The sequence below is a fragment of the Phallusia mammillata genome, chromosome 3, assembly GCF_965637545.1.
Source record: "Phallusia mammillata chromosome 3, kaPhaMamm4.hap1.1, whole genome shotgun sequence".
NCBI classification, from domain to species: domain Eukaryota; kingdom Metazoa; phylum Chordata; class Ascidiacea; order Phlebobranchia; family Ascidiidae; genus Phallusia; species Phallusia mammillata.
Genome location: NC_137254.1, coordinates 18,278,996 through 18,306,641, shown reverse-complemented (window position 1 = coordinate 18,306,641; position 27,646 = coordinate 18,278,996). Strand labels below are relative to the sequence as shown.

Here is a 27,646-nt window from a genome sequence, read left to right as displayed (position 1 = left end):
TCATAGAACGTGCAGAAACACTTGTAGTAACACAAATGTGCACTTAACAGGCAATCACTTGCCACATAGCCGCAATCAGATACATACCGAAAGCACATTCGTGATGGCTATGCCCAAGACAACAATACACCGTATCAAGATGACCGCCAAACAACAGACATAGTAAAAGACAAAACCCTGACCATAATGCACAGTATAAGCCAACCAAAGTGTTCAGAATTTAATTATACGCCAATTCATTCTTAAACAGGGAGTCTAACCGCTTGTCATATCGGTTCAGGTTCAGTTCGGTTCGGGTTCACTTTGTTTTTACGGTTTCGGGTTCGGTTCAGGTTTTAATAAATCTATGTTTGTGGATTCGGGTTTTGTTCTGATTTTATAAACTGGTTCAAATCCCCTTTCGTTTAATTTTCATTCTATCCATCATCTTCATTGCCTAACTCCCAATGAATTTTGACTGTACACTGTTCGCGGGTTCGGGTACGGTTCAGGCTATTTGGCTGAGTAACAATGTAGTATTTGTGTGAATAAAAGTAAAACGATGTGTTGTTTGCATGTGCAATGCAATACTTTAAAAATAAAGTGTAGGTGTTCTTTCAGAGCACTTTCTTCTGTATCAACCAGTTTGGCTTTAGCACGTTCGTATTAGTTCATGCTAAAATTAAGAGTTTTTTCATAGGATAAGAGAACATTTGTTACCTTTTGTCTTCAGTGTGTCAAAATTATTTTACAGCTCAAATTTGTAGGTGGTAACCCTTGACTTTTTTACTATGTTTGCATTTCTGTAATCACAATAATAGATCACGTTTTAACTTTGTCAAGTTTATGATCGCAGCTCAGGGTTTTATTTGCAACTCGTTTGCAAACGACATAAGCAACCCAAAGTTGTTTATAATTGTACAGCACCCGACTGCAATAAAAATTAAGAGTTTTTTGTCGCATTAAAACGGATAAGAGAACATTTGTTACCTTTTGTATTTGGTGCAATCAAAACTATTTTACAGCTTCAAGCTTGTAGGTGGTAAACTTTTTTACTATGTTTGCATTTGTGTAAACAAATTGCAGCACATAGCGCGACCGCAACAAACGGTTACATCAATTGATTGGTGGACTTAAATCCGTTCCCGGTTGTTATGTGGAAGAAGCACGATTGCAAACACGTCTCTACAGGCAAATACACTTAAACGCATCACAAGTAGGCTAAGTTCGATATGTATAATTTCTGCTATTCGAACAACGGATATTTTGAATCTAGCTGTAAGGTTACCCAGATATAATAAGTCTATTAGAACTGCATAAAAGTGTAGAATAAATTTAGTTTCAGTGTTTATACTTGTCCAGCACATAACAAGTTTACGCATTTATAGTATTTATTGCTGCTGTAATGTATTCAAACGGCACGATACATCAATCATTTCACATTTTGCCCTTTTATGGTCATTTTCCGAGCGAAAAAAGGTCACAAACAGGGCTTTTGCCCTATTAAAAATTGTCCTGGGCCTATATTTCAATTTTCTCATCTTACAATACGTGCAATAGCTATTTGAACTGCGTTTCATTTATAACATACTTTTATCGATTTACCAGCGGTAATCGGTAAAACTAAGTGAATACATTTGGATAGACAGGAAATCGTTCGTTACATCTCTCTCACTGCACATTAATTGTATGGTTTTCTGAAATTGATAAAATACTTCCTACTTTGTCATCCGGTTACCCGACCAAAATATCTGGATATCGGATAGCAAAAAATCTACTCGGTTAACCGTTATCCGGATAACTCAACCCTAATCAAAGGCAGTTTCGCAATCAGTTTGACAGCGTTTCTGCAAAAGATTTTTTCTAATCAGTATTTTTCATTAAAATGCAATTGTAAAATTTTTGTCACACGCGAAAACAAAAAACGGGTTTGGCTATGGGAACTAGCGGATTGACCTTTTATCAGTTTCAGCATCACTGATAGGTTTACACACAATAATAGATCACATTTTAACTTTGTCAAGTTTATGATCGCAGCTCAGGGTTTTATTTGCAACTCGTTTGCAAACGGCATAAGCAACCCAACGTTGTTTATAATCGTACAACACCCGACTGCAATCCTGTTAATCAGTTGCTGGGTTGTTTTTGTCCCCATCACATCTGTACAGATCTTGACCTACCGTTGAAATAAAAACAAACAAGCAATATGACAGATTTGTGGCCAAGCCTTTTGAGAGGCCTGAAAATAAGGCGCTTTGAAGGTTAAGATCCAAGCCGTGCTGTGTTTTTTTTATCAAAGGTATAAGGATTTAGACCGAGAGTTGGAGCTGGGGTAAGGGTTAAATCTCGGGGTAATCACACTTTACCGATTTTGTTTTTGCAACCGACGTGGCTTACAATGGTTTATGGTTATGCAACCATGCTGCAAAGCAAACTGAAATTTTCGGCTGACAATAGAAAACCGGAAAAAAATAATTTTAGGGTAAAGGAAAGATCGATGATTTGCGACGGCAATACTATTTAGATGTTTTGAAAACACAAAACGATTGTACTGCCTGCAGCAATGGTTTTATGCTTAGAAACGGAAAAATGTTTACTTATAACCAATATAAAAAAGGCCTAACCTATTTGTATTGCAAACGAAAAATTAAATCGGATGGTATTTCAACTGATCCTTTAGATATTTGAAGGTACACTTGTAAAGTTTGATGTCAGGGTAATTGTTTTTTGTTTGTGTTTTCTTTAATGTATGTTTATTTTGTCTTTGCGTTGCATGGGTTATTTCAATGTACATATGTATTAGGGCTGTTATCAAACAAATAATTATTTGGAACACTATATACGGATCTGTTCATAAGTTTAATGGTGAAAATAACGGCCCAAATAGACGTAAAAAGCGACATGCTTTATTGTTCAAACATTTCGGCAAATGCTCATGCCATCATCAGTGATATGAAGGCCACATCAATTGCACCCATTTATATACACTTTAATCGCATAAAAGAATGATAAAAAGGTGCGAAACAAGCGTCGCATAAAAACGATAGATAAAAAAGGTGCGCAGAAGCGAGGTGTAAGCCACCTGCGAGTGTGCGTCTGACCAAACAGGTGCAGAGCAACTACGACATACAATATATTTACAAACAAAGAAACAATAGTAGGACAGCACGTCACATCAAAATATTCGGTTGTTTACAGACTGAAATGTTCTTGTGGAAAAACCTACATTGGAGAAACCAGGCGAAACCTTGGAACGCGAGTTCATGAACACCAACAAATCGAAACGTCCGAGGTGTGTCAACACCTTCAGGCCAACAAAGACCATGTAGTGGACTTTAAAAACCCGGAAGTGCTTGGGACAGCCAGGGACCGCTATCGACTAATGTTACTGGAATCAATTTTCATTCAACGCTATAAACCGGAATTAAACGTTGATTCTAAGTCGGTTCCTCTGTATTTGTTTAATACCTAATTAACTTATTGCGTATTTTTGATGTGACGTGCTGTCCTACTATTGTTTCTTTGTTTGTAAATATATTGTATGTCGTAGTTGCTCTGCACCTGTTTGGTCAGACGCACACTCGCAGGTGGCTTACACCTCGCTTCTGCGCACCTTTTTATCATTCTTTTATGCGATTAAAGTGTATATAAATGGGTGCAATTGATGTGGCCTTCATATCACTGATGATGGCATGAGCATTTGCCGAAACGTTTGAACAATAAAGCATGTCGCTTTTTACGTCTATTTGGGCCGTTATTTTCACCATTAAATAATTATTTGATTATTTGAAATTTGTAATTATTTGAAAAAAATTATCAAATAATTTTTTTAATCATTTCAAATAATCAAATAATATTTTTCTACACAGTAAACCTCGATATATGTTTAAGATCAATTTATTTGAACACATTGGTGACATTTTTATGAAATTGCGGTTGTTCATTACCCATCCCACCAAAAATGTTGGACAAAAAATTTAGTTTTCATTCCAGTATTAGCATGACAATTTAGTTTTCATTCCAGTATTAGTTAAACCCTGGAATAATTAAAGTTATTCAAGCAAGTAAATGAAATGGTATAGATCACAAATCAATTCAGCCAGTATCCAAGAAAAAGCTGTTGTAATAACGTAAAAATACACACGGAATATGTAGTCTACATATGGTTTTGCCAATTTACGGAGAATAACTCAAGCTTGTCTCTATATGTATTAATTTATTATTTTAAACAGAAAAAAGGATGTAGCCTAGATTTAATGACTAGGAGCTTACAAAATGCGTTTAGTAATTTCAACTATTCTTATTTGACTCTGGGCCTTATGTATCCGGTATTCTAAATTATTTGAATTATTTGATTATTTGATTCGAAAGGAAAAAAATTATTTGATTATTTGAAAAATTAAAAACCATTATTTGATAACAGCCCTAATATGCATTCTCTATGCTCGTATATATAAGTGTGTGATTTTCATAAAATACACGTGGAATCGTTTGAATGAAAACTGACACAAATAAATAGGACTACTGTAATAACATATGCGCAATGACTGTATTAGTAACAGCATATCAGTCAGTGCCTTAGGAAACGAGGTATCGTATTTCACCAAAAATGCGGCCGGCTCGAGTTTTAACGTTAAATCGATCGCCATATCCGCACAATTAAAATTTTAATAGGTTCGGTGCCAACAGACGCAAAACAGTTGTGTAGAGCACCCCGATAAAACTTATTGTAACATTTTTTGACTTAGATTGTTTCTTATGGCTATGGCGCGTGACATATCGCTTGACGATTTTGTAGACTGTTTTTCAAGTAATTACCGTGCAAACGATCGCTTCGTGCAACGCCTATTTCAAAAGCTGATGTAATTGCGCGTTGTTGTTGTGAAATACTTATGTAGAGCACCCCGATAAAACTTATTGTAACATTTTTTGACTTAGATTGTCTTCGAAACGCCTTCGAAAACGCCGCGCACGAGACGCTCCGCTCATCCGACACGCAATCGAGCACGGCGCGCGCTCGCTCATCCAGCGAAACACGACAGCTGGCGGACGACGCGCACTCGCTCATCCAGTGAAACTCGACAGCTGGCAGACGACAATAGAAACGCAGATTAAAAAGTCTATGACGCACGCCATCTATTGGCGGTTTACTGTCTTGGTTGTTTGAAAGCCACGACCCGCTTTCTTGCAACAAACAAACAAACAAATAAATCAATAAATATATTTGACTACGTCAAAACCTAAACAAATGTTCTGTGAAAACAGGAATTAACACAAAAGCAATTCCTACATAGAACAAATAATTAAAAGTCTTAAACCAAGATCAACAACACCTGAACACAGGTACCTTCAAGGTTAAACAAGGTCACACACAGGTATCTGCGCGGTACCTTTCAGGCTTAAGACATGCGCAAGTCTTTCACAAAACCACACTTCCTTTGGAATTCCACGTAAAAACACCTGCAGAGGTTAGGGTTAGCAACGTCACCTGAAAGTCACGACTTCCTGTCCCCAAAGGTAAGAAAAGTCGGAAACACTTGAAAGGGCACAAGGTAAGACACCTTCAAGAAAGGGGAAGTCCTGATCTTCAAGAAAGGGGAAGTCCTGATGTACAAGACGTCTTCAAGATGAGGAAGTCGGAAACCAAGACCTAACCAAGACTTCCTGCGGAAGTCTTAAGAGGCCTTCAAGGTCAAGGTCAAGGAAACCAGATGTCTTGCACGGAACTGTAGATCGTACGGGACATCTTACTACTGCTAGCAATCATAGACGTCCTTGGGCACCACCATCTTGTTAGGATTTAGATTCTTACCTGCCATAAACGATGTTTTCTGATGAAGTTATAAAGTAGCCACATCGTAGTGGTTGAACCAGTTTTATGAGTCTTCACATACACAAACTTGAAAATCGGCTTCTTACATTTGTATTCCTTCTTTCTTAACGTTAGCGTTATGTTTCTATTTTCTTCCGGCAACGGCTCAGTGACAAGTTCAAAAACTTGCTGCTATTAAACAAAAAGTTATGCAAGCTTGATAAAACACAAAATTATTAGACATCCTCTATGTGGTGAACAATTTTGAACACTAAACACGAAATTTACTTCGCCTATTCCAGTGGTTCTAAACCTCTTACTAGTCATGCAACACCTGGTCACTTTTCCTATCGCTGAGTACCACATTAATTTATTTTTTGAATGGGAGGTGGGAATAGCGGCGTAAAAGAAAGGCCTTTTTTCCTATAATTTGGCATATTTTTGATACCAGCAAGATGATAATTCAAAAAGATTGTCAACATACGAATATCCTATTCTCAATATAAAAAGAATGTCTAACACACGAATATCCTATCCTCAATAAGTTCGATTGAGAATTTCGTGTAATTAGTAATTTTATAAATGCAGTACTCAATACATGCATCACTTAGAAATAGAAAGCAGTGGTCGGGATCCTGGGAATCCCAATCTCGGGATAACTATAGTTTATAACACTTAATGAGAGAGTGTCTTCGTAAAGTTGAAAAAGCTTTCACATATAAAAAAGTTTTAAAAAAGCTTACATATACCAACATTCCTATAGAATAGTTGTATTGTTTTTAATAAACAATGTTAATTAAGTGTGTATTTTATTTTATGTGCTAAATGTATTTAATTTAAGGTTTGTTAGCGCATGATCCGTATTGCAACAATGCATACGTGAGCTCGCGACAACTTAAATTACATGACTAGTTCGTTTCGCGCACTCACGCGAAAATAAAACTGCACGTTTCAGATTACGAAGAAAAAGTATATATTTTTATCAAATACGCTTTCATCTTACAAAAATTAATCCACGATTAAGATGAAACAATTCTGATCCATAATGGTATGCGTACAGCAGATAATTAAAACGTTTGCAATAATTTGTTTCTCACAAATGTTCTAGACCGCCCTATGACAAAATCACGCGACTCAATTACCACGGATCATGGACAATTTCTGTACGTCTGGAGTCTATCGTTGCAGGCGCTATTGTGTTATCATTGTTGTAGTGTCCCGGTTTTATCGCGTCGCCGTTGCCCGTTGCAGAGTTCATTGTTTCATTTGTAGGAAATGGTCACAGCGAATTAACGCCTTTTTCCCGATCATTGTAATGCAAGATATATAAGCGCCCCAATCTAACGATTTAAAAAAAAACAGAACATAATATAGAAGATAGAACTGAGAGATAACTGCGAAGTAGTGTTGGATTGTTTGTTTGTTGTTTTGATTACGTGTGGTTGGACGTGAATAAATGTTAAAGAAAAGAGGTTTGCTGCCGATCAGAGTACATGAGCGTTAGCTGTTAAGGAACTTCCGATAGTCAGTCCCAATCTTTCGCGTACCCGTGAAAACGGGAACGTGACATCTGGGGGCTCGTCGGGAACTGACTTAAAAACGCGAAGTTAAACACTAACCCCTGTAAGATCGGCAATGGCGTCTGCAAGACAATATCTGGATATTGGAAAGCAATTGGAATATGTTGATGAAGAGCTACGCAAGCATGTGGAGGAGCAGGTGAAACATGACCGTGAGCATGAACTTGAAGAGCAAAAGTTCCAACAAGATGCCGAGGCTGCGCAGAGAAGACGCGATGCCGAGGCTGCGCAGAGGAGATGCGATGTCGAGACTGCACAGAGAAAACGTGATGCCGAGGCTGCGCAGAGGAGATGCGATGTCGAGGCTGCGCAGAGGAGATGCGATGTCGAGACTGCACAGAGAAGACGCGATGCCGAGGCTGCGCAGAGGAGATGCGATGTCGAGACTGCACAGAGAAAACGCGATGCCGAGTATGAGGCTGCGCGGAGGAGACGTGATGCCGAGGCTGCGCAGAGGAAACTCGATGCCGAGGTTGCGGCTGCGCATAGAAGACTCGAAGCTACGAAGGGAAGACACGAGGCTATGAAGAAAAGACTCGAGGCCGGAAGGAAAGAGCGACAACAAATCCGCGAGCACGAACTGGCTATGAAGAAGCTTGAGTTGGAAACGAGGAACTGCCGTAGAGAAAAAACGAACGGGGTGACAACTAATGCAGGCAAGTGTCAAGAGCAACCGACACGCATGTATGAGATAAATGCCGTAGACAGGCAGTTGCTTGCGGCTTTTCCGAGGGAAAACAGTACTATGTCGTCCCAAATTTGTGTAAAGAAGAAAGTCGACGTGGATCGTGTCCACATGGTAGAAGACGAACAAGAGCGCATTCCAGAGCCAATGAATAAACGTCTTGTGACAACTTCTGTTAAAAGGACGGAAATCTGCGATTCAGTGGAGAAAAACGTCAAACAGCCAGACGAGCAAACTAAGGATTTGTCGCAGGGTCGGATTGAAACGGAAGTGGAGATGTTTGACAAAGAAGAGTCAGGTTCTGTGACACAACAAGCGACAGAGAAGAACACCACGATTCGAACGAAGACCAGGGGGCAAGACGCAGAGTTGTCGCAGGAACAGGTCAATATGCAATTACATACAGAAGAGGGAGGCGGGATTGTTGCTTTAATACAAAAGACGACGAAGCAGAGCGCCATATCAAAGACAGTCGTCGATGTGCAAGATCAAGAATTGGTTCAGAATCGCCCCAGTGTTGATTTGCAAATGCTGGATAGGAGAATGTCTATTTCTTCATTGCAACAGGTTTTCGAGGAACCAACTGATGACAGTCTCGTTTTAGCGCCGACCAGTGAGTGCAACGTTCAAAGCGCATTTATACCTGTCTTGTCGTCCACGACAACCCGCCGACAGACGAAACAACAAATGCAGTCAGGTAACGAATTTGCGGAGTCATCCTTCCGAGATTCGAAGCCATGTCGCTTTCGGAGGGATTTCCAAACGTGGTTTAGGTACGGAAGTAAGCAGGAAAAAAGCAAAGAAAGAAATCGGTGGATGGAAAAAGCAACACCTTCGGCAAACAAGAACTTTGATCTTCGGTTGGCACTGATGAGTTGCAGGAACATTTGTCGTAGATTGCGCGAGATTTTCTTGTTCGAGGAAAATCTCCTTTTAAAAACGGGGTTTTGTCACAAATGTTCTAGACCGCCCTATGACAAAATCGCGCGACCCAATTACCACGGATCATGGACAATTTCTGTACGTCTGGAGTCTATCGTTGCAGGCGCTATTGTGTTATCATTGTTGTAGTGTCCCGGTTTTATCGCGTCGCCGTTGCCCGTTGCAGAGTTCATTGTTTTATGTGTAGGAAATGGTCACAGCGAATTAACGCCTTTTTCCCGATCATTGTAATGCAAGATATATAAGCGCCCCAATCTAACGATTTAAAAAAAAAACAGAACATAATATAGAAGATAGAACTGAGAGATAACTGCGAAGTAGTGCTGGATTGTTTGTTTGTTGTTTTGATTACGTGTGGTTGGACGTGAATAAATGTTAAAGAAAAGAGGTTTGCTGCCGATCAGAGTACACGAGCGTTAGCTGTTAAGGAACTTCCGATAGTCAGTCCCAATCTTTCGCGTACCCGTGAAAACGGGAACGTGTCATTGTTCACTATCCGGAAGCTCTTAGATACATTTGTTATGTTAAATATTCTTCACAAGTCTGAGTTTGATGTACTCGCATGTTACCAGTAACTGGTACAATACGCTCGCAAATATTAATGTCAACAAATCTGTCGTTTGACCTACAAAAATTTCGCTTACCGTTAAATCGTTAGCTTTGCTACCAACATCTTTGTTGATCTCCTTTTTTGGTGCAACGGTCGATGTGAAAGCCGAAAGGTTCCACATGCACACGGCGACAAGTGACAGAATGACAGTCAAACCTAAACAGATTCGGTACAGTATAGACAAATGCATCTGTTTCTTGGCGTCCACAGATAGGCGTCCGCATAGCACAATACAACGAATAAACCAATTCTTTTTTAACACTCAAACCTGCAATTAAGTAAAATAAAAAGCCTTGAATAGTTTTCAAAGCTATCTAAAACATTTCCTGATCTCGAACTATCAAACAATAAAGCTTTAATATTTTTACAGCAGTTTGTAGCAAAACCTGTTCAGCATATAATATGACATCAACTTGAGTTAAACTAGCGACTTAATGATCAGTTGTATTCAAAAATATTAGTTAAACCTTGATTAAATTCATTTTTTACAGCACGCACTTTTACAGCAAGGGTATAAGCAGTTAGCTTCTGTCCGACACCTGCTACAGCATTGCAAATGTGATTAACTATAGCACACGAGCGGCTGTATTTTTTGGTTAATAAAGCCGCGAAAACAATACAAGCCGGAACCAATCAACCTGTCATAATCATGCCTGGATCGTCGATTACAATTGCCCTGAGTTTTCCGGATTTGTATTTTATATACAGCCCATCAACAGCTTTGTTAACATTTTAGCACACATTATTCGTATTCATATGAATTGCCCGCACATTACTTTGATTGCCGAAACCTCTATAGCAGGGGTGGGCAACCTTTGTTACTGCAGGGCCAATTATAAATGTCAAAATGGGATCGAGGGCCGCACCTGTGTATAACACAAAGTGATTTTCCTTGGTTTCTAACCAAATATGCTTAACTACAAGTATAATTCGTATTTAAATCTAGCCACATTTTGCCAGATCGCAGAAAACTAGCATGAGGCACATTAATCAGCTCAAAAATATGTAATAATTGGACTGGTTTGCCAGTACTTTTGAAATCCAAGCGTCTTTGCGGGCCGCACAACCTTGACTGAAGGGCCGTATGCGGGCCGCAGGTTGCCCACCCCTGCTCTATAGCATGCAATACCTCCGCATAGAAATATTTCTAGTAAAGACTAATTTTTTCGACCGATTTATAGTATAAAGCGGCGTAAAAGTCTGTAATAAAGCGGATTTGTGAACAAACCAAGAACGAGTGTATCCTACACACGGTGTTTAAAAGGACACTATTTTCGTTTTGTCTTAAACGTAAGTTATTATACTACACAATTATACTAAACCAACAATATACAAAGTGTTGTAACACAACGTTTGAATTCTTAAAATTTATGTAGAGCTGTTAAAAGTTATCTTTTTATCACTTTGATTGTTACCCAAGAGTTTCGACTGGTCGAACACACCGAACTTTGCAGTTCATAAATACCAAACTGTAGGTAAATATCGATAGGTCTTTAAAAGCAGATCATAATTTAGTGATTTGTGTAGTTGTAATTGATTCACTTCTCAGGGCCTTTACGGGCAGGCAAAACTTAATCTCTTTAAGTTGTTAAAGCAAAAAACAGATTAAATACTTAAAAATAATATGCGCTCACGCGTTAACGGTTGGACTGTTGGTGGACAGTAATAACAAGACCGACCAATTTGATAAACGCATGTGACATTTCCAAATATAAGAATTAGACATTATTATGACTATTGCTTTTCATTTAAGTGGGCTCCAGCATGGGTTTTGCAGTTATCATTGAATAAAAACGCATGGATAAAAGGCCGTCTAACACCTACTATTCAAATATGTCAGCCAGCAATAATCAACAACATATATATGTGTGTAAAATGCCTTACCGAAATTTAGGCAAAATCCAAAAATTTAGAAATTTTCAGCAACATAAAAACAAAAGTTTTTTAGAGAAAATCACAGTTTTGTTTTAACCCAGCTAGTTCTCATACAAATCAAGCGGCAAGAAACAGTTAAGAATCTGGAAGATATAACTTACAAAAAAATCGTTTCAACAAACAAGAGAGCATGTGACTATACTTTCGTAATAACGAAGGCTTCAAACTAAAAGCAGTAATTTAGTAATTTTAGGCACGTGCCGCCACTGGACGTAGAGTAATTAATGCCTTATTCCTGACTGTTGTTAGATGCTTATTCTTTGTATACGCTGTAAATGGTAGTAATGGTAATTACCACCCAAATTTGATATACAAACTGTATCGCTGGGTGGTCCAGCTTGCCACCTTAAAATCAATCAAGTGAAAAGTTCCACGTATATACTCCACCATTGCAGATGCTGTGAAAATTACACCTTGAGCAATAATTTTCACCCTCGGGCAGTGGTCACATATTGTACCATAAATTTTTGTTTTGTAATTATTTTTTACTTTTTTATTTTTCTAGTGAATCAAACAAATGAATAATCCACATAGGAATGTGCAAGCTCAACACAGGCTATGTGTCAAAAGCTCAAGCGTGAAATCAGATTTATACCGGCTATCAAGTCATTCAATATTGCACCTTAAACCTTATATCTTCTTATAACACTTCATTATTATCATCTTTTGACTTGTAAATAGTTAGATTTGTTTAAAGCACTGTCTTTTTTTCTGGAGATACTTTAGCTGCTATCTTCGTTTTCATTTTTGGTGAACTGGCGTTTGCAGTCCAGTTTCGCTCTAGATTGGAAAGAAAAACCTGCGATGTTTGTGGATTTTCCATTGTAAGTGCGCACATTTTAGACGTATGATCCGCACAATCTCGCATAGCTCCAGAGGGTAACCCCCCAAAAAATTATATTTAACCATCATAATAAAGTTTTATGAAGTCACAAGCTTTATTTCGCAAAATATGTTAATAAACATTTTCATCAAAAACGTTGTTTGTTTTCAAATGCAATACAACCACTGTCACAAATGTTCTAGACCGCCCCTTGACAATATCCTGCGACCCAATTACAACGCATCACGGACAATTTCTGTGCGTCCAGAGTCTATCGTTGCAGGCGCTATTGTGTCGTCATTGTTCTACTGTGCTAGTTTTTCCGCGTCGCCGTTGCCCGTTGCGGTGTTCATTGTTTTATCTGTAGGAAATGGTCACAACGAGTTAACGCCTTTTTCCCGATCATTGTGATGCAAGGTATATCAGCGCCCCCGTCTAACGATTTAAAGAACATAACATGGAATGATATAGACTGGAATAGAGATAACTGCGAAGTAGTGTTGGATTGTTGTTTTTGTTGTTTTTGTTGTTTTGATTGCGTGTGGTTGGACGTGAAAAAATATAAAAGGAAACGTTTTGCTGCCGATCAGAGTACACGAGCGTTAGCTGTTAAGGAACTTACGATAGTCAGTCCCAAACTTTTGCGTACCCGTGAAATCGGGAACGTGACATCTGGGGGCTCGTCCGGGATCTGACTCAAAACGCGAAGTTGAACATTAACCCCTGTAAGATCGGCAATGGCGTCTGGATTGCAGTACGTGAAATTAGGGAAGCAATTGGGGCTCGTTGACGAAGAGCTACGCAAGTATGTGAAGAAGCAGATGAAAGATGAACGCGACACTACACAGAGGAGACGCGATGCCGAGGTTGTGCAGAGAAGACTTGAAGCTACGAAGAAAAGACTCGAGGCTACGAAGAGAAGACTCGAGGCCGAATAGAATCGAGGAGTCAACGGCTTGTGACAAAGTCTCAGGAGAGGGCGGGAATCAGTACAACAGTGGAGCGAAACGTCGAAACCCATGTCCCGCTAGACGAGGAAGACAGGGATTTTTCGCAGGGTTGCATCGAAAAGTTAGTACAGATGTCTGGCAAGGAATTGTCGATTCCTGTGACTCAACAATCGACGGAACAAACCGCAACAATTCAGACGAGCGCCGATGAGAGCGAAGCAGAGTCAGCGCAGGATGTCATCACAATGGAACTGAAGATGATGAAGAGAAGCAAATCGGTTTCTTTGACACAAGAAGCGAAGTTACCGAACGCCATGACCCAGCTTATCGTCGATAACCAAGGAAAGAAACTATTTCAGGATCACGAGACAAGTGAAATGCAAATGCCGGATGAGAGAAAGTTTGTTTCTTCGTTTCAACAGATTCTCGAGCAACCAACTGATGACAATCTTGACTTAGCGACCAGTGAAAACACCGTTCAAAGCGCATTTATCCGTGTCCTGTCGTCCATGACAACCCGCCGACAGATGGAACAACCAATACAGTCAGGTGACCACTTTGCGGAATCATCCTTCCGAGATTCGAAGCCATGTCACTTCCGGGGGAGTTCCACAAGTTGTTCAAGTGCAGAAGTAAACAAGAAAAAGGCAAAGAAAGAAAACATTGGATAGAGGAAGCAATACTTTCAGTGAGGGCATTTGACTCTCGGGTGGCACTGATGAGTTGTGGGAACATTTGTGCTAGATTGCGCGAGGTTAAAAGGTTTAAAAACCTGGACACTTGCCTGCATTTGTTGTAACCCTCTTTGTTTTTTCTGCACGGCGGCGCTTAGCTTCCAATTCAAGCTTCTTCATAGCCAGTTCGTGCTCGCGAAATTCCCGTTCGGCCTCAAGTTTTCTCTTCGTAGCTTCGAGTCTTCTCCGCGCAACCGCAACCTCGGCATCGCGTCTCCTCTGCGCAACTTCGGCATCGCGTCTCCACTGCGCAGCCTCTGCATCGCGTCTCCTCTGCGCAGTGTCGCGTTCTTCTTTCATCTGCTTCTTCACATACTTGCGTAGCTCTTCGTCAACGAGCCCCAATTGCTTCCCTAATTCCACGTACTGCAATCCAGACGCCATTGCCGATCTTACAGGGGTTAATGTTCAACTTCGCGTTTTGAGTCAGATCCCGGACGAGCCCCCAGATGTCACGTTCCCGTTTTCACGGGTACGCGAAAGATTGGGACTAACTATCGGAAGTTCCTTAACAGCTAACGCTCGTGTACTTTGATCGGCAGCAAACCTTTCCTTTTACATTTATTTACGTTCAACCACACGTAGCCAAAACAACAAAAATAACAATCCAACACTACTTCGCAGTTATCTCCCTCTTCTTCTCTGTTATGTACTCTTTAATCGTTAGATGGTCGAAGGCGCTAATTCGCTATGACGATTTCCTTTAGATAAAACAATGGACACTGCAACGGGCAACGGCGCACGATAAAACTGGCACACTATGACAATTACAACACAATAGCGCCTGTAACGATAGACTCTAGACCAGTGGTTCCCAACCTTTGGTGAACCGAGGCCCCCTAAAAGTCACTTTTTGGCCTTGTGGCCCCCTTTAAGTAACCCTGAAGGACCTGTGGCCCCCTTGAAAAATGTAAAAGGCAATCTTGTGTTGGAATTCGTTACTAATTTCGGCTTTAAACAGGACGAATAGACTAACCAAGAATCCGCAATCATGATAAACCTCAATATAGACAAATAGTATGTGAAATAGTCGATTGAATTAGGGAATAAAGTTAAAAAGAAAATGAGTTTTAGTGGGTGTTTCTTGTGAATCTACACCCGTGGCCCCCTGGAACACAGTTCGTGGCCCCCCTGGGTGGCCATGGGCCCTGGTTGGGAACCACTGCTCTAGACGTACTGAAATTGTCCGTGACGCGTTGTAACTGGGTCGTGGGATATTGTCATGGGGCGGTCTAGAATATTTGTGACAACCACAAACATACGATAAAACTTACTTTTTACTTTTTTGTAAATAAGTTACCTGTTACAGCGAAAAATACTTGACTGGTTAATGTTTTTCGTGATAGTTTGAAATATTCATCCGCGAGTGATCTTGTGCTTTGACTCCACGTTTTTTTTTCAAACTGCGTTTGTTGCTAGGTTTTGCAGTCAAACTAAGTGAATTTAGCTTATGTTCTTTGCGTATAAATGTTTGTAGTGAAACCATATAATGCTTACGTTACAGCAATGGTGAACTTGTTGAATTGTTAGTTGTGGAACCTCTAGCCGATGGCTTGTACAGCCCTTGTTATTCAACAGTTATGTTCAATGTGTTTTATGTTCTCATTTTTAAGCGTGTTTAATATGTCTAAAGGTGCATAGAAGTGCAACTGGGTATATTACAAGTATTCGGAAGTCATTTTTAAGTGAAGTGTGACCGATTAACTTAGATTTAAATCGAGACATTAGTGTAGTGCTTTAAACTGTTTAATGTGTTCTTTAACTGTCCTTATGACGTCATAATGGGTACGTATGTGACTTATGCACAGAGTTTCCATACCGTCCTCCTTTTTAAGATTTGTCCTTGAAGAGCAATGTCTCAGAACAATATATTGTCACAATTTCGAGGAACGTTCTTGTTTTTGACTTGAGTCCTTATGTTGTCTTATTTTCAACCTTATGCAAGCCGTCGTGGTTATTTCGCCATCGTTGAGTTTACTGCCCTAACACGAAGCAGGTTACGCATCTAGCGCCAGTTGCAGTACCTTCAAAATTTCAGGTGCGGATTATTTGTACACTATCATAATTAATCCACGCAAAAAATGTGACACCCAATTTATTTTGCTGCATAAATGGCCACCGCAACAAAACTAACTGTGTTTTAACTAATGTAAGGTCCTTTTAAGAACAAAAACCAACAGATGATACAGATTGTTGTGATGCACACTTATTCATTATTGATAGCCCGTTTATTCAATCCAACCACGTTGCTTAGCATCCCAGTTTGCAAGACGATATGTAGCTCCAACCATTTGTGCGATGTTTCCCACTAGTCGAAGCATCATTGCCGGTAGGCTGACAAAAAGCAAAACCCGTACGATTCCAACATTGAAACCAGGAACTGCAAGATAAACAAAAATCGAAACTCTTTTTGATTTTTATGTCATAACGGTCCCTTTGTAATTTTTTTCGAGCACTCGCGGTCCAAGCTAAATATATGAATAAAACTAAAATACATTAGCAAAATAAAACTATCGAATCACCAACTAAAAGTTAATATATTCCTTTCAAATGTATTCTCACATAAGCATGCGAAATGAATTTAGTGTAGATTCGTAAGATCACTTTTCTTAAGATTGCATGGAAATGTTTTAAGCACAATTTAGTACGTCACAGACAAGACTAAAACAATATGTATACGTAGTGCGCGAACAATTGCCTCTGTTTGTCACTTAAGAATGAAGCATTGGACCACTCCAAGTCACAGAAAACTTAGTTGTCTGACTATTTTTTGTTTATACACTTGCAAGATCTGATGTTACATAAGATTGTAGAAATACTTTAAGCTCTTTGAGGTTACTTTGAAGTTGCGTGACGGACCCCAAATGGACTCCAGTATGAGAATTGCTGCTCTATACTCGCTAGATAACTTTTCAGTTGGTTAGACCAGTGTTTCCCAACCTATGGGTCGCGACACAAAGTTGGGTCGCCTGTAAATTCTGTTGGGTCGCCAGTTTTTGTGACAATTAGAGCATCTACGTTTCGTAGCGTTATTTTGTTATTTCCCAAGGATATTAATTGTTTCCCAATAACAATTTCATGACTATTTGGCGTGATAGTGAATTATTCTGTTTGTGACGTCATAATGGTTGTGTGAGATCACTGTTAAGCGTTGTGTGGCTCATAATGCTTTGAACCAGCTCTAAAGTTGGCGGAAAAACGAATAATTTTTGTTTGATGTTTTTATTTTTCAAACTAGCGTAGTAATTTTCGAAAAACTTTCCTGATTTACAAACAAAAATACAACCCAAATAGTAAGAATGCATATCCATGGGTCGCGAGAAGCCACAAAACAAAATTTTGGTAAGTATTTGGGTCGCGACAAAAAAAGGTTGGGAACCACTGGGTTAGACCATAGATAACTAGTAAGTAATCTATGGTTAGACAACCTTATCTTTACAAGTTTTAAAGCATGGTCTTAAGGGCATTAAAAGTTAGTGATTTCAGTACATTTATATCTTTGTGAAATTTTGGGTTTCTTAGATTTGCTTTAAAACTATTTTACGTGACAATTAGATCAAATAGAACTTAACTATAGAAGTCAAAGTTAACTTACCTAGAAAACCTTCTGTAAAATGCAACATGTATAGTAGCATGATGAAAAGATCATTCCCAAAAACTTGGAAAGAATTAAGTGGCTGTAAAATCAAGAAGAAATATAACCATTTGTTTCATTCACATAATGAAACATTGCCACGCTTTAGTCTGCTAGTTAATTTTACCTCGGAGAAGTGGATTGCTACGATAACATTATTGTTTGATTTGTTGCGTGACTTTGCATCCTCTCCAATTAATGTGGATGCATGCAGGTGCGACCACGCGCCTGTGTACAGAATAATTGTCCTGGAAAAACAACAAACACCCAACTGATGGTATAAAGCAGGGGTGTCCAACCTTTTTGGCCAAAGGGCCACATGCGGTTTACGAATGATTGCGCGGGCCACTTAAGTGTTACTGGCTAACTGCTAATTTAGAATCTTAGAAATAGCTGTCTTATAATTTCTAATTAAAATCCTCACACCGAACTTCTAATTTTAGAAATGTGAATTATCCTCGTTTACAAGTATAAGAACAATGAACACACCAAGATATACTAAAGTCTACAAAGTTTTTCCCACACGTCGACATTTCAATGTGAAGTTTGGCCCTGTTTTTCTCTAACAAGTTTGGCAATATTCGGTGAGATGGACGATGCAGTAATGTAAAGCGAGTTTTCCATATGGCTGTCAGAAAGTATTGATCTTACAGGGGATTTAAAGTCACATGTCAGCCTTTCTTGCAAAGTCCTGTTAGCGTTACTTGCTTTTTATTTCCTGTTTGGCATAATCTATATCACTGCAGAGTGCGGAAGATGTTTTACTGCTAAATGCGTTTTGCGCGAGTCTCTGATATCAAATGTACCTCAATGAACCAAGAAACATTACTGACTGACTCTTGAAGCACGAGTCAGATTGTAACGTAACAATGTAGAAATTGTGATGCGTAACAATGCGCATTGTGACGCAATAAAAGTAACTTGAACAGTTGTGTATTACTACTCCATTAATAAAGAAATAAGGCAAACAATAAATGCCAATTTTTCGAAATGAAAGTTTGTCATAAATTACGTAGGCGATTAAGTTGCCGATATGGGTCATTTCAAAAAATACCACGCGGGCCACTCAGAACCTTCTTGTGGGCCACATATGGCCCGCGGGCCACGGGTTGGACACCCCTGGTATAAAGCAATATCGCTGTTTAAAGGTCTCAGAAACACTCTAAACTTGGCCTTTAACGTGACATACGTTCGACAGTAAAATAAATGGTACAATTGTGCTGTCGCATTCGCATAACAGGATTAAATCGGCTGTGTACATCAAGACTACAAATCAAAGCAAAACCTACCATAATTGTATGAAAATTGTATATTCCGGGTAGAATTGACATACTTTCATCAAAAATGCAACGCTTCCTGCTATATCCAGTACGAAGTCGAATAGCTCCCCGAATTTTGTGCACTAACAACAAAAAAGTAAACATTGCTAAACATAGTTTCGGTTTAAAAATAGCCTCAAAAAATTTAGTTTCGACTATTCCCGGCTGGAACCTCCCTATTTCGGCATTAAAACACCAAGTAACTAGAAACGTATATTTCATTTGGCATGTATTATGAAAATCCTGTGTCGTCCAAACCAGTGATTCCACATCGTTGTTGTCTTACAGGCAAGCCTAAAATTGGTGTTTGAACACGAAAGAAGAATGACCTGGACGCCATATTTTGTTTTTATAAAACCTAACGAGGCACGAAGAATAGATTGGCCAAGGTGAAATTACACCAACGGTGGTCGAGTGTGAAGCCAAGCCCGGTTTCGTCAAACTAAGCTGACCCCAAAGGCCCTCCCCGACTTACATCTTCCTTGCAGTCCAACATTGTTGAATCTAGTTATATCTAACTTTATATCTTAGGCAACCGAAAGGTTTAATTTAACCCATATCACGCTTGACAATCATGTTTGTGGCTTACAACTCTGATTCGGTGCATTACCAGAATTCTTGTTAAAAAAATTACCGCTCTTTTAATACCCACCTGGTTGCAGTGTCGAGCGATTGGACCGTCAATAAAATCCAAAATAACATCGAAAAGATGAAGACTTACAGCGGCTAAGTATTGCTGGTAAGACATGCACAACAACGTCGCTAATAACAGTACCAGCCGCACACCACCTGAAAATGGTTAAAAAGGTTTAAGAAGCATCACATATATATTCCAGGTTTATTTCTGGACCGCCGCGACTGCCTACCCAGTAATAAACGTTAAGCACTCATTTTTTTCATTAAACACTAGAAGGCGTTTCGCTTGTTTCAACACAATAACATTGTTGGAACTTTTGCATGGCAGGAACTTGGCCGAATGGTCTGGCGCGCCTGACCCACATACAGACATAAAAAACCTAATCGGGATTCGTCCCCGGGAGTGTCCTGGGTTCAAACCCCGTGAAACAAAACAAAAAAGGAAACTTTTGCATGGAGATATGATACATAGCTAATAGCACGATAAGCTGCATGGTTAAGAAATCCATCTTTACTGGACTGTCACGTTGTATTGAATCTTAAAGAAGAAGAATAATTAATATACATTTTCGAGGAATTCTGGATCAAAATTAAAATAAATATTATTCCATTGGAAAGAAAGCTATTGTGCTTTTGTATAGTTTTTTTACGGAATACCTATGTGAGAGTGGATTTTCCGTATTGTCGAACATAAAAACTAAAAAGCGAGATATTTAATATTTATATTCGAAGAAGAAATATTTACTTTTTTAATAGGGTGCCGCAAGGTCAAAAAGGTTGAGAACCACTGCATTAGTGCATAAATTTCCCCCTAAATGCATTGTTTGTGAAAGAATGTCCAACCTACGGCTGTAAATACAAAGTTTACGCACGCGGATTCAGAATTTGTTTTAGCAGCAAAACTTTGCAGAAACGATTTTGTCTGAATGTTTCAGATTTCAACTGGCGTGAAAGGATTTTTGCGGACAGGAGACATTCAGGATGTTAATTTTCGGTCCAAATTGACCTACGCGTCAATTTGCTAGACTTTTATTCATGCTCAGGAAGACACTGGTAACCACAAGTTACACAAAGGCGGTTTGATCGGCTATCAGCATAAAGTGTACAATGTAAAAAGACGGTTACGCAACAGGACGGTAAAAAAACGCTTTGCTCCACTACTTCTTACGAACAAATGTAGCCGACATTACAAAGTTTGCTCAAAACAGTTTTACATTCCAAAAATCAACGATGACGTTCCGTAAATACTTTTTCCTTCGTAATAATGCCCGGTCAAAAAGTACTAGATACGCTTGAACCCTTTAACTGACCCAGTGAACGTTTTTCTAGCTTTTACACCTACACACATCCACATGCTATACAGAAAGCCGATTTATTCAACTTAGGTCATCTTCGTTGAGTTTGTGATTTTTAGGCAGCTTTAGGCTATACAACAGAAGGAAAGCTATTAGCAAACCATTAGCGCGCAAGTACATTTCATTGTCGCAAGCATATTTTGGATTATCGTCAAATTTGAAACTTTTTAAACATACACAAACTTACCGATAATATTTGGCCAAAAAAGGAAGATATCGGTTGCCTTGTGTTTTGAACCCATATTTTTACACGAACTAGAGTACCTGAAAATCGGTTATAGGTTAATCAGTAGAACTGTATATTTATTTATTTTTTGTTTTGGATTTGCGGCTGATCAAGTCCTTTTCGCTTCTCTCGTTTGCATTCCGAGATTTTCGTAGTCATGGGCATAAAAATATCTTTTCTTGTCAACAAAATCACTTTATTTTTGCTTTAGCTATTCACGAATCTTAACGCATAACTAATCTATCAAAAGTTTTCTGCGTAAAGATATGAACTAGAGATATATATCAAAAATATTTTACCGTTCAAAACATTAAACCACCTGATGCTAACGTTAACAACGTGCCAACTGCTGATGTATACACTTACATTTGGGTCAACGCACCACCATGGCTAGTAAGTGTTTGCTAACGAATGAGTTGTATATTTGACTTGTTCGAAACTGTGTCTACACAAACATAAGGAAGTTCTCGGTCAATATTGGAGCGTTGGTTGCCGAAGAAAACACTTACGTGGCACTATAGAAAGCCAAGGATGATAGTTTAAACTATTATAAATATGATTTAAAAGACCCTTCTACCTTTCTCTAAAACTGTGTTCATATTATTTCTTTAAATCCCTGACTGCGTTGAAAAAACTTTTACTTTTTATTGTTGCCCCTTCAGTTTCTATTTGCGCTGAATTTTGTTTGCTATATATTTTTAATTGGAGACGACGATATATACCGCGTTTATCGGATGTTTGGCACTTCTCTAGGCGGGGCGGGGGTCTCGTAATTTCCAAACAAATGTATGTTTGTTAGCGAACAGTTAATTGGTGATGGCATAAGGTTAAGATCATTGATATGGTTTATCTTTTTTTAAGCCCAATAACACGTTTTCAAAACTTAAATACCAATATATGACACTAACAAGTTTATACAGCTCTTCTGGCAAATTGAATTTTATTCCGACGTTTCGATGTCCTATGCAGGTCGTCTTTAGCATGTTAAATAACACTGAATGCGACTAGTACATTGCACGATAAACGAAGGAAAAAAGAATGGAACGCAAGCACGTCACAACGCAACGAAAACACCATGCGATAACACGCTGAAGCATCACGTCTGCTTTGATGTTCATTGTGTTGCCCCGTTGGTGAATATCCCATGACTAAAGAAACAGTCTTTTCATGCAGTCAGGCACCCCGAACAGACGCCGCATTGAAACCAATAAGGTGGCCTTGTGATGGGTCATTTGTTAGGGGGCAAGTTGCACGTGGGACGCGGAGAATCCGGTTGGAGTAGCCGTTAAATTTCAAGGTTTTGCGAACCTTTGCCGGTTCCGCCTCGCAGTCGTCGCTATGAGTGCACAAGCGTCGTGCCTGATCTTTTAGGGACCGAGCCACCCCTCCCTCTTTTCTGGTATGTGGCGTGATGAGATCGAAAGTTGATATACTTGCCGGTACTCGTTGGCTTGTGGTACACTTTCGAGTACAAGACACTGTCATAGGTTATTGTGACTTGAACATCCAAATATGAAAGACAGTTTACCGAGTTCCATGGTAAACCGATTACCTGGTTTCGCCTCGCTGAGATGACGTAAAAATGCCTCAATCTGGTTCTTTAATGACACAATAAATGTCGTCAACATATCGCCGCCAGAAACTTGGTGGTCTAGCAGAGGTTGAGAAGCCTTTTCCTCAAGCACAGGTACCGGGAAACCCATTGCTGTACCTTGAACCTGCTGGTAGAAGCTTTCCTTGAATGTTAAAAAGGTTTGCATCAAGCAAATCCGCAAACCGTCCACAATATTCAACGGCGGCCATGGTGTTCTACCTTTAGAGCTATAGTCGTTTAAAATCCTGGATGATGCGATGTACATCAACAGTTCCACTTGCACACTTAAAAAAGTGATGAAAAAGTGACACAACGTCATACGACACCATTGCCTCTTCGTTGGACCGGGGGCAGCAACTATGCTATCTCTTGAACAGACTTTGACGAGTTCGAAACAGTCAATGCTGTATATTTCCCACTAGCGGAGAAATAACTTTCCCTAGGTAGTTCGCAAGAATGCGGCGTCTGTTGTGGCCCGGGAGCCTGACTACAGGAAAAGACGATCTGTTAAGTCATGGAATGGAAACAATGAACATCAAAACATACGTGATGCTTTCAGCGTGCTACAGGCACCTGCTCAAGATCAGAAGCTCAATCATTCGTTATCGCGCGATGTTTGCGTTGCGTTGTGACGTGCTTGCGTTCCATTCTTTTTTTCCCTTTGTTTATCGTGCACTGTACTACAGTCGCATTCAGTGTTATTTACCCTGATGAAGACGACCTGTATACGACGTCGAAACGTTGGAATAAAATTATATTTGCCAGTTGATCTCTACAAATTTGATATTATGCCTGGCAGCAATAGCTTACTCGTATATGCCACTAACATAAAATATGTTGAAAGGATTGTTGCTCTGTTAACAAAGTAGTTTTTCCTCGTTACATGGTTTTTATCACATCAATCAATTTAAATATTAGAAACTTAATTACTAAACGCAATTAAGAAAAAACTCCAAGAGTGATTGCGTTTTACGATCAAACGAATCTGACTAAAAAAAGAATGTTTTAGTGCTGGTCCTCTTTTTGTTTAATTATTTTGCCTTTGATTTAGTTCCACCTATCGCGTTTCCGTTAAGTATGGCCTCTCAAGTTTTTTTTTTGTTTCAAGGGGGAGACAAGAGTGGAGATGAGATTTGAATTAACTGCCCTGTCCACAAACACGCTCAAGCAAAAATGTAACGCCTTTTATTGTTTTGTCATTTAAATATTCAGTCGGGTAAGTCCAACAGTATTTCAATGATTGGCAAAACGGTCAACTATTTTGACAGCCACCTTTATTCAATCCAACCACGTTGCTTAGCATCCCAGTTTACGAGACGATAGGAAGCTCCAACTACTTGTGCGATGTTTCCCACTACTCGAATCACAATTGCCGGTATATTGACAAAAAGCAGAAATCGGACGATTCCAATATTGAAGACAGGAACTGTAAACACAAAAAATCCGTCAGTGGTTTTGGTGGTCTTGTACCGGAGGTTGTTGTCCTATTACACCTTGTTGATAGGTAATTTAAATTAAATTTGAGAATTTCTGTTCATAACTTTGTAATAAAAAATGAGTTTTTTTACAATTAAAGTCACCAAACGTTTTGTATTTCTAAAAAAACTGTCCTTCTCCACTCAAAAAGGGCGAAAGTATTTGCTTAGCTATGTGCTAGAGCAGAAAATATGATTAATTTCAAAAATAACGAGAAAAAATGGTCGTACAAACTGCAATAACCCGTAGAATTAGGAAGTTTCTTTTGATTAACTTAATTTAAAACAACGTTGTCTGTGAAATGCTAGTTTTAAAAACTGTATCATGTAAATTAGAAAACTTACCCAGAAATCCTTCTGTAAAATGCAAAAGGTACAGCAGCATGATGAAAAACTCCGTCCCTAAAACTTGAATACTAAACAGTGGCTGCAAAATCAAACAAAAAGTTCACACAAAACGCCTGCTTATCGTTATGATATATTTTTTGGATAAAAAAAATCTTTGAGTACAATGATAGCGATTTTACCTCGGAGTAGTAGACTGTTGCGATGGGATTATTGGTTCCTTTGTTGCATGATTTCACTTTCTGTCCAATAACTGTGGATGCTTGCAGATGCGACCACGAACTTGTGTACAAGAGTATTGTCCTGGAAATACAGCAACAATTAGTAATAAAATAACCCTCGGCTAAACCGGACTCGGTTAATCCGGACCTTTGCCTATTCCGGAAATTTTGTTTTGTTACAAACGGGTTCAGATTGACAGAGCAGAGTTGTAAGCGGGCCTAAAATTGCAGACCGAACCCGACCCGAACCCGAATCATTTTTGAAAAACCCGTTTAGGCCCGAAATAAATAATTGGTTGACAGTCCTATGCAAGCCTTAAAAAGACAAAGACAACAAGTACAATAAATAAACAATAATAGACAATCGGTATTGAACAAATGCGTTTTAGGGCTGTTTAAACATCAGGTCAGTTCCAGCAACTGGCTCTTAAGCTGGATAAACTTAATCGAAAAAACACTGATACAGAGTGCAAAGTCGGGCCTAAGTCAAGCCCGTTCTTTTAAAGATACCCAGGCCGAACCTGGCCCGAAAAGCCCGGCCCGACTTACAACTCTGTGACCGAGGTTTACTGTGATTACAATAGCTACCGGTGATCCAACTAGTTAGGCGCTCGCGGTCCAAACGTAGCAATAATTGTCGAACCGGAGAATGTATCAGCAAATGAGCTATATACCCGGCGAATGTATTTCCACAACAATGCGCAGAATAAACAGGTTCCTACGATAGCGTTGGACTGATTCGAGGCAAATTTAATACATAACTGAAAAGGATCAAATAACCAGGAACATGTGCGCATACAGCTGCCTTCTTTTGTTTCATGTAATAAAATTAGAAATTATACCTCATGTCATGGTACGTCCATTGGCTAAATTTACATAATATAGGGCGATAGTTGATAGAAACGTAGCATGGTACGACTGCGTTCTTTTGTAACAAGACAAACATCAAAAACAAAACCTACCATAACTGTAATAAAATTGTATATTCCGGATAAAACTGACAAACTTTTATCATAAATGAAACGTTTCCTGCTTTATCCATCAAGTAGTCGAAAAGCTCCCCGAACTTGGTGCACTATGTAAAAACATAAAAAGTATTTTGTGTAAAAAAAAGTTATAAATTTAGTTTATCTACTCAAAAAGTATTAAATATAATATCAACAAACATTGAGATAAGTTAATACTGACATCCCTTTACAAGGCCTGTCTTTGGATGGCAAGTAGGCTAACAAATGGGACCAGAAACGGAAGGTACAAGCCAACGTCGTCCGGAACAACATTTGTTTTAGGCCAAGTAGTAACCGAAACTTAGATTTACCAATGCAAAATTAAAACATCTATGTGGCCAAGTGTGAAATCCGGTGCGTATCAAGTCCATTTTTTTTCAACTTAAGCCCGAACTCGACTCTAAATCCGGGCAGAGCTTACAGCTTACAACTTACCAACCTGGTTATAGCGGCGTGCGATTGGACCGTCAATAAAATCCAAGAAAACGTCGAAAAGATGAAGGCTCACAGCGGCTACGTAATAGTCAGACATACACAGCAACGTCGCCAGCAAAAGACCCAACCGCACACCACCTAAAAAAATGTTAAGTTGTGTTGAGTTTATTTGCTTGGTGTGAGAACAAATAGCGAAACAAGGCAGATCAATGTCAGTAACAAAATTTCGAAACAATTTACAACTCATTAGAATTAAGATCAAGCAAGCTCGTAGGAAACAAAACATGATTTTGTATGTTTTTAAAGTTTCGGAACATAAATTTTGCCTTTGCCAGTGAGCGAAGAAAAACAATGCTAATAGCAAACTATCAGTATGGAAGCGCAATAAGGGCACTCCTGTTTTATCATCGAATGGAAACTGATTTGTAGCAAATTACTTACCTATAATGTTCGGCCAAAACAGGAAGATATCTGTTGGTTTGCGTTTGGATCCCATTATTTGAATCTAACTACAATTTCTAATGCACAAATACAGAATAATTAGGGTCACGTTCTTTATTATCTTAATCCAGATCATAACAAGTTCATAGCGGTCAATACTTTTTAATTTTTTTCGGTAACATTCAAGTCCGAATAAGGACACGGTTTTTAACCACACAAATCTCCAGGTTAGGAAACGCTTTATACCAACTAATCAGAGTTTAAAACAAAGTGGCTGATCGTTTGCAATGGTTGCTTTTGGTTTAGCAACCTACCACTGTGCTGCATGTTACACATTAAGAACTAAAGTAAGTCTTTTCTGCTTATTAAGGTCCACGCAATCTTTCAAAAGCCCAAACATCACGAAAATTGCGTCAATGTTTATCTTTTTCAACACATTATTGTTTTTCCCACGTAAGTCAAAAAAATTAGTAATTCATTGGCAGGTTGCCAATCATGCTTAAGGCAATTTTAAACCCCACAGAAGTGAAAGGACGAAACACAACTATTTTGCACTGGCTGCCTGGTAGATAAACATTTTTTTCACGTCAAACGCGTAGCGTACGACTTCGCGTGACGTCTTAAATGATTCGGTTGATTCGGCCGAATTTATTCGGCAAAACCGCCGAATATTCAGTTTCGGCCGAATCAAAATTTACCCGATTCGGTACATCACTAGTTTCTACTACATTACATTCTTTAAGCATAGATCGAAAAAAAAATGCAGAACCATCTGCTGCTTGGCAACAACTTGGCAACTGTTCACATGAACAATGACCTTTGTACAGTACCAACTTACACACGTGGTGATTCAGTGTTTGCTTACGACTAATGCACATATTTGAACAGCTAGAAATTACGTCTTGCTG

At 39.1% G+C, this 27,646-nt stretch overlaps 3 protein-coding genes across 4 annotated transcripts in view; 1 reads left to right on the top strand and 2 right to left on the bottom strand.

Annotated features, from left to right (window-relative positions):
* The window catches only part of LOC145217463 (galactosylceramide sulfotransferase-like), a 20,412-nt gene extending 10,531 nt beyond the window's left edge, over positions 1-9,881 (bottom strand). The window contains exons 1-2 of one of the 2 annotated variants that reach the window (XM_080084733.1): positions 9,643-9,881; positions 5,792-5,983 (exon numbers count right to left, since the gene is read on the bottom strand). In XM_080084733.1, coding sequence (XP_079940859.1) covers positions 5,792-5,983; positions 9,643-9,798 — 348 coding nt within the window. In that variant the 5' untranslated portion in view covers positions 9,799-9,881. The remainder of the gene's footprint in view (positions 1-5,791; positions 5,984-9,642) is intronic. The other variant, XM_080084734.1, reaches the window with a different exon arrangement.
* Positions 6,900-9,385, top strand: LOC145217462 (uncharacterized). Its single transcript, XM_080084732.1, has one exon. The coding sequence runs from the start codon at positions 7,427-7,429 to the stop codon at positions 9,125-9,127; it is 1,701 nt and encodes a 566-aa protein (XP_079940858.1). The 5' UTR covers positions 6,900-7,426; the 3' UTR covers positions 9,128-9,385.
* Positions 9,882-23,982: 14,101 nt separating the features above from the next.
* LOC145217464 (CDP-diacylglycerol--inositol 3-phosphatidyltransferase-like) lies at positions 23,983-27,063 on the bottom strand. Its single transcript, XM_080084735.1, has 6 exons — positions 26,739-27,063; positions 26,302-26,435; positions 25,818-25,930; positions 24,817-24,937; positions 24,635-24,716; positions 23,983-24,240 (listed from the first exon to the last, which is right to left on the bottom strand). Exons 1-6 carry the CDS (start codon positions 26,791-26,793, stop codon positions 24,089-24,091), a joined length of 657 nt encoding a protein of 218 aa, XP_079940861.1. The 5' UTR covers positions 26,794-27,063; the 3' UTR covers positions 23,983-24,088.
* Between the last annotated feature and the right edge of the window lie 583 nt (positions 27,064-27,646).

Bases quoted from the DNA above. Each gene is read 5' to 3' on its own strand.
- LOC145217462 (XM_080084732.1), top strand. From the start codon at position 7,427: ATGGCGTCTGCAAGACAATATCTGGATATTGGAAAGCAATTGGAATAT.
- LOC145217464 (XM_080084735.1), bottom strand. From the start codon at position 26,793: ATGGGATCCAAACGCAAACCAACAGATATCTTCCTGTTTTGGCCGAAC. The intron at 26,436-26,738 runs GTAAGTAATTTG...ACATTTTTTTAG, and splicing joins GTTTTGGCCGAACATTATAG to GTGGTGTGCGGTTGGGTCTT. The intron at 24,241-24,634 runs GTAAGTTTTCTA...TTGTGTTTACAG, and splicing joins TTTTACAGAAGGATTTCTGG to TTCCTGTCTTCAATATTGGA.